Source organism: Natator depressus, chromosome 22 (genome assembly GCF_965152275.1).
Source record: "Natator depressus isolate rNatDep1 chromosome 22, rNatDep2.hap1, whole genome shotgun sequence".
NCBI classification, from domain to species: Eukaryota; Metazoa; Chordata; order Testudines; family Cheloniidae; genus Natator; species Natator depressus.
Genome location: NC_134255.1, coordinates 15,674,605 through 15,687,240, shown reverse-complemented (window position 1 = coordinate 15,687,240; position 12,636 = coordinate 15,674,605). Strand labels below are relative to the sequence as shown.

The following is a 12,636-nucleotide window of genomic DNA, read 5'->3' as shown; positions in this document are numbered from 1 at the left end:
TGTTTACACTCGAACTATGTAAAGGAGCTGAAAGGAAAATAAAACGTTTGAGACAGAAGAAGCCTGGCGAGGCATTTTTGGCTTTTGATTGGTTGGTTTAGGCTTTAATTAGTTAAACTGATTCCCTCATATGCCACTTATGTCACGACAAGACGGCACTGGAAAAGATCCTCAACTGGTGTAAACCAGTGTAGCTCACTGGCTTCAGTGAAACTCTGCCAAGTTACTCCAGCTCAGGATCTGGCCAATTTTCTGTAGCACTAGACTGGAGTTCCCGCTGCTACTCTTAAGAGAAAGAATCTTTGTACATTTGACTAGTTCTAACCCTGGCACAATTATTCCATTTGTAAAGCAGAATTTACAGCCTTTGAGTTATTTACAAATCACTGGACACCGACACAGCCTCCCAGTCCAGCAACCCTTGCTCTGCCAGATGAAAGCCACTTATAGGTAGCTCAGCTGGACTTTCTGTGGGGTTAGGACCAGTATTTCTTAGGTGTGATTTGGAAGCTGTGCCTGTCCATTCATCCGATGAATGACAAAGCATGTCTTCGCTGAATACCTAATTTCTCAACATCTGTCTCTGAAGGTACAGGGGTGAATGAAACTAGAGCAGAAGTCTGGCTGTCCTTTCCTGCTAACAATGTTGCTCTTGATGGATAGAGAAGAGAAACAACACTGAAGACCTTGGCCATGAAAATCAATTTATGCAGGGAACCTTTCTCAAGTTTCTAGCTCCTGCGTCACATATCACTGAAGGCAAGAGTTTAGCAGGGTTTGAAAGAGGGTTGGTGATTTCTATGCACAGCAAGAACATCCAGAGCTGTAAAAATAAAGATTGTTTTGGAGAGACTATGAACTCACCTGTTATAGAGCATGAGCCAACCGCTAACTAACAGGGGTCAGGAGGAAACTTTCTCTGGGGACTGGTTATCCCATTAGTTCAGGGCTTCTTATATCTTCCTCTGAAGCAGCTGATGCCGGCCACTGTTGGAGGCAAGAAATTGGGCTAGATGGGCCTTGGTCTGCATCAGTGTGGTTGCTCCTGTTGTGTATCAAAACAGAAATGTTTTGGAGCAATTCTTCCTCCACAATGCCTGCTCTCAAGGAGTTCATGTCAAAAACCGGGCTGGGGAGTCCATTTGGGTATAACAGGAAATGACCCTCCACTTTCCCCAAAGCTTGAACCCAGACTCAAACCTTGGAAAAGTTCTGCTAAGTTCATGTTTGTTTCTTTTGTTTCTTTTCGTTAAGTGCCGCAGGAAAGTTTATTTTGGCAGAACATTCTGCCCCAAAGGAACCAACGTGTTCTGAGGCTAGCAAACTTCCAATCCTGACTTCTAGGCCAAACAGGTCACGCTCCATTCCAATAGACTGTGGAAAAGCATAGAGAACTTGGGATCCTTATCTGAACTCCTTTGCCGGTTGAGATTCTCTGCTTGTCGCTCAGAAGGAAGTCTTTTAACTTTCTGTGTGTATCTGCAGCCACAGAGGACAATGAATGTGCTAAAAGATGCATGGGATGAAGTAATTAGAGCTTAACCCTTTACCTGCTGGTTCCCCAGTGGTACCTGGTGTCCTGCTATATCTATTTAAACTCTATGGAAATCAGCAGAATGTTAACTTAGGTACATTCCGCAGCAAATCAGGTGCATTTTACTTGGAATTTGGCAGCAAGTGTGTTCTGCTGATGTTATGGCAGCACTTAGAGGCTCCAACTGAGAAACAGGCTCCGTTGTTCAAGGTATTGTACATACACACAGGAAGAGGCAACCTCTGCCTCAACAAGCTTACAATCTACATGGAAAAGACAATGGGCTGGAGATAGGAACTATTAATCACCCCCATTTTACAGGAACTGAGGCACAGGGTGATTAAGTGACTTGACCAAGGTCACAGAGGTAGTCTGTGACAGAATTGGGAACAGGACTCAGATTTCTTGAGTTCCAGTCCAGCATCTTGACCACAAGTCCATCTTCTACCTGGCCACATAGGACCATTCAGCAGCACAGCACATGCTTTCTACCCGGATGCCTGGCACATCAAGCAGAAGAGCAGGTACATTTTGCCTATAGATATCCGGTACTTTCAGCGGCACCACAGGGTTATTCCACTAGGAAGTTCTTGGAGTATTCAGTATTAACCAAGCAGCTAATGACTGTATTCAATATGTGTTAAGCTCATGCTATTCCCTCCTTTTTCACAGACACTCTGAGACTAGAGTCATTCCTTACTACCCTGGGAGTTTTGTCCCAAGAATGTGGTAGCTGAAATTTCATGATCGTAATTATGAATTACGCGCACTGCCTTGCTTCGGCTGCACATGCTGCAGTCTGATGCCCTGGTTCTTTCAACTTTCTACTACAAAGCACCGGATAACCAAGCAGGACAGAGGAATATCTGGCAGTGTATATTTCATACACCGGGCAATGCACATTCTAGGTCTCATAAATCATCTTCAAGACAAAGGCTGTAATGAGAGATTGTTGATACGATGTAGCATGAGTCACATAACAAGATTATGGCACAATGGACTGATTAGTTACATAGTGTCCCTATCCTTCACCGCCCCACACACAAAATTTTCCAAAAAGACATTCATATTTGTATGTTAATTTTCATACTTCTCTGTGTTTTGTAGTTTGCCCACAAAGGCAGATATTGCAATACAACAAGAAAGGCTCTTCTCATGGTATTTCCAAATTGATTTTTATTCTCTAGCGGTTCAGATAAGTTTGGAAAAGCATCTGAACCAAACCTCTAAATCATCAATGACTTGTCTATCAATAATGACAACTAGTGGTGATGAAACTATTTGGTAGAATTAAAATTCATTAAGAATTCAGCCCCTTTTTTAGTTTACAAATTGTGTGTGTAGGAATAAGAGTGTTTTTTAAAATGTACCATGATTGGTAAGTATTGACTAAATAATTTCTATGAATAATTCTGTCTACCACAACAACAGACAAAGTATATGAGCCTAAGGAGAAAGGCTGACTGATTTTTTCAAGGATATTGTTTACAAACTTTTCATTCCCACCGTCACAGTTTCAGGCTTAACCGCACCTTTGACACACACACCTTGTGGTCTTCCTCAAGGACACCCTCCTAAGATTTCCAGCTCTGAGCCTCTCTCAGGCAGAGACCTGCATCTCTCTCCCTTCAGATTGGGAGTTTAGGCTTACAGTACCACTGCATCTCACTGTGGTTTCCCCAGCAGGTCTGTCTAGGGTCCAGCACCTGTGGTTAACTTGTCTCCTGGGTCTATAAAAGTGTACACCAGTTACCAACCAGCCCTCACAAAGCAAACATATAAAAACAATGAAAGTTCCCATATAAAAGCTTACCAGAGGTCACCCCAACTCCATCCTAGAGCTCTGGTATGTGTCAGTCTTTCAAACCCCACAACTGGGTTTGCCCACTTGGTTACAAGTCCATGTCACCTTTTTAGACCAGGAACAAGAACCCCAACCAGACAGCTCAGGTCTTTGATCTCCAGTCTCCAGGAACAGTCAATCACCAGTCAAAGGGCTGCTGCTCAGGATGTAGTGTCAGAAGGCTAGGTTTTTGCATAACCCAAAGTGAGGAATTTGCATTAACCACACCTCAGGGATTCCCCTACTTGATATTTATGGTCACAAAAGTCCATGCCTGTCTTTCACATCCCAATATCGATTTCTGAACTCCTTTACACTTCTCAGGACTCACATCTGTCACACCCACTGTTTGCTATTTGTTACTCATATGATGTAGCTGCTGACCTAGGTTACATGGTAGTGTTTTTGCTTTCTGATTGGATGACTGAAATATTCCATTCAGAGAATTGTTAATAACAATGAATGCTGTCTCCATCCAGTACACACGTTTGGCCTGATAATTAGCCGCACTCAAATTCTTGCTGTTTTCAGGATACACAAAGTTCTTCACAGACACCCAACACTAGTCGGAATACTCATGAATAACTGCTCCTTCTTGTAACACTTAGCCATGCATGCTGCTTTGCCATTATATGGTTGCCTACAGTTACTCCACTGCTGTCATTCATTTTGTACTGTAAAAACTGTCCTAAAACTTTTGTTTTCTTCAGAAAAAAATTAAAAACACAACAACCGACTTTGCCAACTCTTAAAAGAAAACGGATGACTGGCAAATGTCAGGTTTCAGCGCATTTATTAGGGATACATTTTAATAACAATTTCCTGACTCACCTCTGCTTTACTCCTGGCTTACACCAATGAGCCTCCACTGATTTAAATGCTTACACCAGAATAAAATCAGAGCAACACGCTCATGGATCAGGCCCAGTATTTCAAGTTCACAAGCATGGGAAGGTTAATAGTAATGAAACTGGTGCAGAATTTTCCTTGCAATGCCCCAAACTTGCTGGGCACCTCTAATCCCTCCTGTAATATAAATAATAAACAACAATAAAACAGCTTAAAAAACCCTTATACTGGAAAGCTCTTGGCTCTTCCCTGGATAGTCTGAACAATCCCTAGCCTGGACAATATTGCCAAGATGAGAGCATCACTTTCCGCTGATGATTCAGCAGCACAATCATTGTAGTAAGCCCCTCGTTTTTAGTGGAAAATGGGACGTGAGGGGCTGTGTCTGGAGCAATCAGTTGCTGTGCAACCCAGGGCTATGCTGCCCTTTGTAAGGTACCTTGTTCCCCTAAAAGCCTTTTAGCAGATTTCTGCACTCCATGAAGTGCTCACAAGGGCTCCAGCTGGAAGAAAATGCCACTGGCAGCGGGATGTTAATCTGAAAACACCAGCATCGTAGGTGCAGTTGGGAACCCAGCAGCCAGGGGCTTCACTAAAAGCATTGGACTCGGAGCTAATCGAGGCTCCTTTTGATCCCTTTGAGAGTGATATTTGGTGGATTATAGACTCTCCTCTGGAAATAAGGAGCTTGTCGAAGACCAGCCAATACCTGTGCTTTTATCTGGGGTGTGAAGATCTTCTGCTTCACCCTCAGACTGACCTACTTGCTTATCTCCTCTTGTTGGTCCTGAAATGATGCAGTCTGAGCAGGGGCCAGCCGCTGAAGAAAACTCTCAGGATCTCAAAGAACTTTGGCTGCTAGATACAGGGAGTAATTGTAGAGAGCTCAGAGTCTCTGAAAATCAGGGCCAAGCGGTAAAGGAAGCTGCATACACTGCGGGTTCTTTCTGCCATTTATGTGTCTGTAAGATTCCCTCATCAGCATTATCAGGTGGTTATGAATGTGCAGGGATATACCGAACTGTCCCTAACAGGGAAGGGTTACTATGAACCCTGGCTTTCGGAAGGGCAGGTCACGGGCAAGCGGTATTTTACACCATAAGAGTTGGACTCTGGGTCACATGGAAGTTAAAGTAGGTCAAGATTTTAAACTAAAGCCAAGTCTGGAGCTTGCCTTCTTTGATAAGTCCAGTGTCAAGGGGCAGGGTTGCAAAGGTGATGAGAATGCAGCATGGCTAACTGTTCAAGCCTGGGAGGTTAGGTCAAAAAGGTATCACAACAGATAACCATCTTATCTTCCAGACTGTACGATGATGACTATGAGATTCCAGTAGGGGGTCCCCTGACTCCATGAATACACATTACCTAACTAGTCCTGGTGCATAGATGGGAAGGCAAGTTCTGGAGCTCTTGGTGTAGGACCCTGCCAACGGCGGAATATGTAATTAAGGGGACCGACGAATCCCTCTTGTATTGGCAATTCCAAGCTCCCCAAATCTAAATGATAGACATTTTCTTGTCACACATTTCACGCTAGATTCCACACTTAATAACAACGAGCTGGCAAACAAAAGTACGACCCAACATTTTAGGACATAAATGTGACCGAGACTCCCGTATCCAGGTGAAACTGCAGGGGGAATTTAGGGAAGCAGAATGGAGTAATAAAATTAGAATTTCAGCACACTGGGGATTTTACACCTACTTTTATAGTTTTTTTTAAAAGTATCATAGGACATTAGTAACCTCAAGTCCAGCCATGCTACCGTTGAAGTCAATTGGAGTTTTGCCATTGACTTTAGCAGGGCGGGATCACATAGCTACTATGTTGACAGGCATTATATAGGATCCTATGTCAGAGAGACAGACAGGATTCAGCCCCCCTCCATGTGGACAGGAGTCGGGACCTTAGGCTTATGTCACCTCAGTGAACATTAACTCAGCGCTGAACCAGGTCTGTCCAGCAACAACTCAGGGACCATCCCCTGTGGTACCAATACCTCTTTCGGAAAGGTTTATCCTGGAAAGTCTCCTATTGAAACAGCGACCCATCCTGATAGCTCAGGAGAACTGATGGGAGCACACAGTGGTCTGACTGCAGTGTAGCTAAAATAATAAAGCACATAGGGTCCAACCCAGAAGTCTCACGGCAAAGCAAGGTAAGCGACTCCGAGCTTAGGTTCCAGTGCATGCTGGAACAGCAGCTGTTTACATCAAGAGAGAGCAGAGAATGTCAGGGCCTGGGATTTTGTTGCCAGCAGGTCAGCCGGAGCAGGACACCTTTTGAAGGAAGGAGATAAGGATTGGGAAAGTGATGCACTATTTATATTTTCTCTGCTACCTTGTTCATTTTAACGAGCAGCAAGAAACCAATGTGAAGCGAAGGAAATCTCATTAAAAAGCATGAAAGGAAAAACGACTCAGGAAAGATAATAGGAGCTTAATGTATTAGCAACGCTAGGAGTTGCTCTGATTGCATGCTGGGCTGGTGCTTTGACTGGGTTTGATGCCTCCTCCTTGTTCCGGTGCCAGATGCTAGTCAGCTTTTCAAATGTCAGTCTTGTAACTAGATATTTTTTGTTTGATTTCCTTGCAGCCTTGAGTCCATCTGAATGAACGTTCAGAGACCCTTAAATGCAGTTGTCATGGTTCATCTGGGTCCCTTTTCAATACAATGATGTAGCAATATGTTTGGGGAGCGTGGAAAGGAGTGGATGGAGTCTGTCAGGGTCAGCACTGCTAAGGGATGATGGACAGCTCACTGCTTTTGATAGGGGAAGGGGATCTAGGCATTGGATCAGATTGATCTGGCAATAAGAGAGCAGATGCCTCGGGACTGAGCACTCCTGGCTCCCATGGGAAGTTAATGCAAGCGGTGGAGCTCAGTATCTCTGCAAATAAGGTAGCACGTCTCTGAATCTGGGCACACAACAACAGAGGTGCTCAAAATTTGTGTGCACTTTGGAAAATCTGGGCCTGAATGGTCTCATCCTAATCTTCTGAGAGAGATTTGCCCTCCTCGTAAAATCACAGTTTCACAGTGCATCTGCTTTGACAAGGCTGATCAATGGAATAACAAGGGATGCTGCAGATCAGGATTGCGAAGCATTGGGATTGAGTGCATTGGCAAGCTTGTGTGTGGGGAGCCAAGCACTGGATTACTTGTGGGCCCTGCATGTTAGAGGATTGGTTCGGAAAGTTCAGCTCCCTTTGTTTGCTTTGTAAAAAAAATCCAAGTGGTCGCATTTCCTAGGGCAAGACTGGTGGATAAATTACTGCAGGGTAGAAAGGGTGTTCTAAAAGTGTTTAAGATCGGAGTTTCCCACCTTAAATAGGTTTAGACAAGCCTGGGATCTGCCTCCAGTACACACATGCATCTGTCAAGGGAAACTCTGACCACATAGAGGTTCGCCCTTCACCTATTGCTGAAGTGACCATAACAACCAATTCCATTGGAACCCAGCAGTGAGTAAAAGGGATACACTTATTCAGGTTCTATCTGCCTTGCAAAGTACTTTCAAGGCATCATCACTGTAGCCTGTGAGCACCTCTCAGACCTAAAAGGATTTATCCTCACAATGTCTCTGTGAGGTAGCAAAGTATTATCTCCACTAAGTACCTGTGTAACTCAGGTTCAAAGAGATTAAAGCCCAGATCCTCAATGGTATTTAGGCATCTAACTCCCTTTGAGGATTTTGGCCTACTTGACTTGTCTGAGTGACTCAGACATAGCCAAGAGTACTGAGTCCTACTCCAGTGCCTTGAGCCTAAGACCAGTAAGTGTCATAGCCTCTGCAAGGTTTACTCGCGTATATGACAGAAACATGGAGCTGACCTCCATGAGCTTGTGTGTGCATGATGGATCCGTTACACTCTAGTCTTTGAGTATCATGTGGCTTCTTCTTTGTGGCAGGGTGGAGCTGGAACCTGGCATTTTTACCTTCATGGATCCCCTGAACGTGTCCTGGTACAATGATGACATTGGCAACAGGAACTGGAGCAAGCCTCTCAATGGGTCCGATGAAGACCAGAAGCCACAATACAACTACTATGCCATGCTTCTCACCCTCCTTATCTTCGTCATCGTCTTCGGCAACGTGTTGGTGTGCATGGCCGTGTCCAGGGAAAAAGCCCTTCAGACCACCACTAACTACCTGATCGTGAGTCTGGCCGTGGCAGATCTCTTGGTGGCGACTCTGGTGATGCCCTGGGTAGTCTACCTGGAGGTAGGTGGCATTGATTTGTAGCGTATCCTCTGCAAGCCAAATATTTCTGGTGCCTATATCCAGAGAGTGGAAGATTAGTGGCTTGGGAATCAGCTATTTAAAGAGTGGCTCTACTCAGAATAATAACTGCCTCTCAGTAATTTCAAGAAACAAATCTACTCATTTTTCTAATTGCCAGCCCTGTGAATGCAACCAAGAATCTGAGAGTCAGGCAGGCTCCTTCCTATTTCACACATCATCACCACCACAAACAAAGGTTCTGGAGGTCAAATTAGGTCCTCTGTGACACCCGGGATGCTCCACTGTCTTCAGATTATGTTCTCCATGACATGTGCAGTCCCATTGTCTTCGATGGGTTTGCTCAGGTGTGTCTGGTGCTTAGTTCACTAATCTACTGAGTATGCACAAGAAAGAAGAGAATCCAGATCATTTTCCCCATAGCTGTACTAGTTCTACAAGGCTAACAGGAGTTTAAAACTCAGACAACATTAATTTAGCCTGCAATGTGAGCAGATTCTGCATACCCACCCAGAGCAGGTGTGAGGAATACGAAGGTGACATCTTTATAAGGCATTAGAGCCAGATCCTCAGCTGGTATAAAACAGCGCCATTGCAATGGATTTATGCTGCTTAACAACGTTTAAGGATCTGGCCTTTAAGATTACAGTAAGATTGCTTCCACTCTTTATCCTTCTGAGGTGATCAGTTGAACTCGGAACTTATGTGTGGATTTTTTTTATAAGAGCTTAAATAGGAAGGTCCTAGGTGTTCTATATAGCCATTAAAGCTTCTGTGGCACTTAGAATAGGATTCACTATGTGGTTCTTGGTCAAATTTTCTTCACCAAAATTATTACTATTAACAATCATGTTTATTACTGTGCTGCCTAATGCAAATGAGACAAATGCTAATATAAAAAAAGAAAAACAAAACCAGAGGAACGTAGGCCTAGCTTGACATGAGTAACTGGACATAGGTGAGGCCTCAGTTCCTGGGAGACAGGATTAGGGAGGGGAAAGGATCAGCAGGCTGGAAACAGAATGTCTGCACTAGCTAAGATAAGGGGAACACTCAGATAACAATTTACAATGGACAAGATAACAATTGGTAAGATAAGCCTGGTATGTAAAACAGGCAAAGAGTAAATCAGGCATGGCCAGTGCATGCTATATTGGTTCATACAAAGTGACAAAGCCAATCCCAAAACCTGTGATGCCATGAATAGCAAATGCAAATGTGTCAATGTATATAAAGGAAGAGGTTTGGACATGTGGTACGCTCTATACCCAGTCTTGAGTCTGACCTACACTTGAGTCTGACCAGCTCAGTGTAGATTTGCTGTATGCCAAATAAAGAAACCTGAGTCATGACACTGCAGGCATTCTGAATTCTTGGGGAAACCAAGTGGAAGAGGTCCGAGGGAAACCCCAACAAGGACTAACCTTGAGTTGACATGGATTTTCCAAGATACACAGCCATGTGCAATGCATGCCCAAGCACAAGAATGGGCCCCTAACACTTCATTGATGTTGTGTGAATAAACTATATAGACTACTGACCGAACACACAGGACCACGGCATAGTTCTTAAAAACCACAGCAGTAGGGAAAATGTGCAATTGTATGTGCAAAATGTAAATGCAGAGCTACTGTGTCATAATATATAAGAGAAATAAAATCACAGGTGAGCTACTTGTCACATTACGGTAGTTAGAGTGTCACTTTGGTATAAAGGAATTTTGTGCCTCTGCGTTTGGAGCCACGTTTGAGTGGCACCGTGTTTTGTGAAAGTGGAATATTCCAAATCTGCCAAGCATTTAGCTGACATCAAATGATCCTGGAAACGTAAATAGCTAGAAAGAGCGAAGTGCAATGTGTGGGAAAGGATAATAGAAAAGTACAAGGCCCTTGTTCTTCAGATCTTTAGAAAAACTTGTGTGCATGAGCGCACATCAGAGAAAGGCACAAAGAGAGAGAAAACGTTACTTTTTTTGGAGACTGGTTGACTCAGGGAATAGCACACTAAGCAATTTAACCTCTTGTGCAAAGAACGATCTGAAGTTTTATGTACCACGTAAGGGCTTAAGTGGTATTTAAGTTGTACTTAGGCCTTGTGCTAGCCTTCTACACAGGGATGAGTTGCATCCACAATGCCTAAAGTACTGGGTAAAGTTCTACTCGGGTTGCCAAAAAGTTGTTACACATGTTACTATGTGATGACTGTCTGAGACCTATGTGAAATGAGCTTCAAGGGGTCTCAATCCAATTCCTGGTGATTAGGTGTCCACATCACCCTCAAAACCATTACTAATTGGCCTTTGCTTGGTGGCTATCAGGAGGAGCCAGGGATTGAATAAACCATGGAGACTGAACATCTATGTATCTATCTATCTATGTCTGACCACCTAGAGAAGATCTTTTCAATTAAGGTTCAAGCAAACTGGGTGAGAGGAAAGGAAGGATACTTACTTTGCTGCTGTAGTCTCTAAATAAGTAGTAGACATCAAGAGGTGTCCATATGGCATTATTTACCGGTGCTAAATTCATCTAACAAGAAAAATAGCTAAATAAATGACATTTCCTTCAATAGTCTTTCTTTTAGATGGGCCTGTAATTGGAGAGAAACTGGAGGGTTTTTTCCAGAGAACTCTATACATGCAAAATTACAAAGTGAACATTAAATTGCAGTCAAAACAAGCAAGAAGTCAGGGCTGCAATCCAGCAAAGCAGTTAAGCATGTGCTTAGTCTAACTGAAATCATTGGAATTAGTCACATGTTCAAAGTTAAGTACTCCGCTGGATCCAGGCTCAAGGGTGCTACAGAAGTTTAGTTATTTACTTTACAGAGGGGACAGAGAAACAATAATTACTGCCAAGTGCTGAATACACTCAGACTGCAAATGAAAAGCCCTTTGCTGAGACCTCTGTCTGATCTATGTTTCACAGCAGGGTTCTTGATTTTAATTTTCTCACTGCCGAGTTATTGCCTTTTAATCTAGTCTACAGCCCTGAAGTCAATTGGAAGCATTTACATAGAGCATCCCCACTAGGTATCCGTGGAGTCTAGAAGGGAAGAGGAGTTTGCTTTATAAGACAGTTGGTTGCCACTTCACTAATAGCGGACTGGGGTTGCTCAGGTATTTGAATACTTAGGGTTAGATTGGGTAAGGGGTGGTGCATAAGCTGCCCCAGAGGAACAGCGCTGAGAAGCATTGTACTTCACAGGCACCCCACACACACCCTGAGTCACAAATCCTCCCTGTGCTTCCTCCTTGCTTTGGGAGGAAGTAGCCATTTGCTGCTTGCCTACACCATCCCCACACAATGCCTGCTTGCTCCTGTGTATCCAGACCGGAGACACGGGTAACTGCACAGTGTTCTACTTCCCTTTACTCCCCTCCGTGAGTAGGTAGTCCAAGGTACAATCTAGCTCTTAATCTTTATAGAGTGCTTTGAGCTCCTCAGATGAGAGATTCTGTACAAATTCCATTTGTAATTGAATGCTATATTAAAGCTATACAATTTCAGATAATATTCATGATTAATATTACCCATCTCATCCACATTTTGCAACTCTTTTAACGAAGATTGCACATATATTCAATAGTTGTTGGCAGTTTTGTTGTAGCCCTCTTGGTCCCAGGATATGAAAAGAACAAGGCCAGGGCGGTAATATTTTTTATTGGACCAACTTCTATTGGTGGAAGGTACAAGCCTCTGAAAAAAAGCTCTGTGTAACCTGAAAGCTTGTAACTTCCACCAACAGAAGTTGGTCCAATAAAAGGTTTTACTGCCCCAGCCTTGTCTCATACACATTCAAGAAAGTGGGGATGATAATGGATTCACAATCAGAATTTGTTAATTACCATCCAAATGCACCAAAACACTTAAGCACTTGCTTAATTTTGAGCATCTGAATAGTCCCAGTTACTTCAAGGGCTTGATCCTGCAAAGTGCTGAGTGCTCTAGCCCGGGTCCTACAAACCATTTAGCCATGTGCTTAACCTTAAGCGGGTGGGTAGTCCCTCTGAAGTCAATGGGAACATGAGCGTGCTTAAAATTAAGCACGTGCTTAAGTGCTTTGCTGTATCAGGCATTCAGCAGCTTCTAGGATCAAGCCTGCAGAGAACTGGCCCCATGCCTCAAGTTCCACTTGTGCGCTCTTGAATCAGGGTCGGCAAGATT

General features: G+C 43.6%; 1 protein-coding gene across 1 annotated transcript in view; it reads left to right on the top strand.

The window, feature by feature from the left end:
- The window catches only part of DRD2 (dopamine receptor D2), a 64,824-nt gene that overhangs the window by 36,721 nt on the left and 15,467 nt on the right, over window positions 1-12,636 (top strand). Inside the window, exon 2 of the mRNA XM_074936745.1 lies at window positions 8,140-8,452. Within this exon, the coding sequence (XP_074792846.1) occupies window positions 8,171-8,452 (282 nt within the window). The 5' untranslated portion in view covers window positions 8,140-8,170. The remainder of the gene's footprint in view (window positions 1-8,139; window positions 8,453-12,636) is intronic.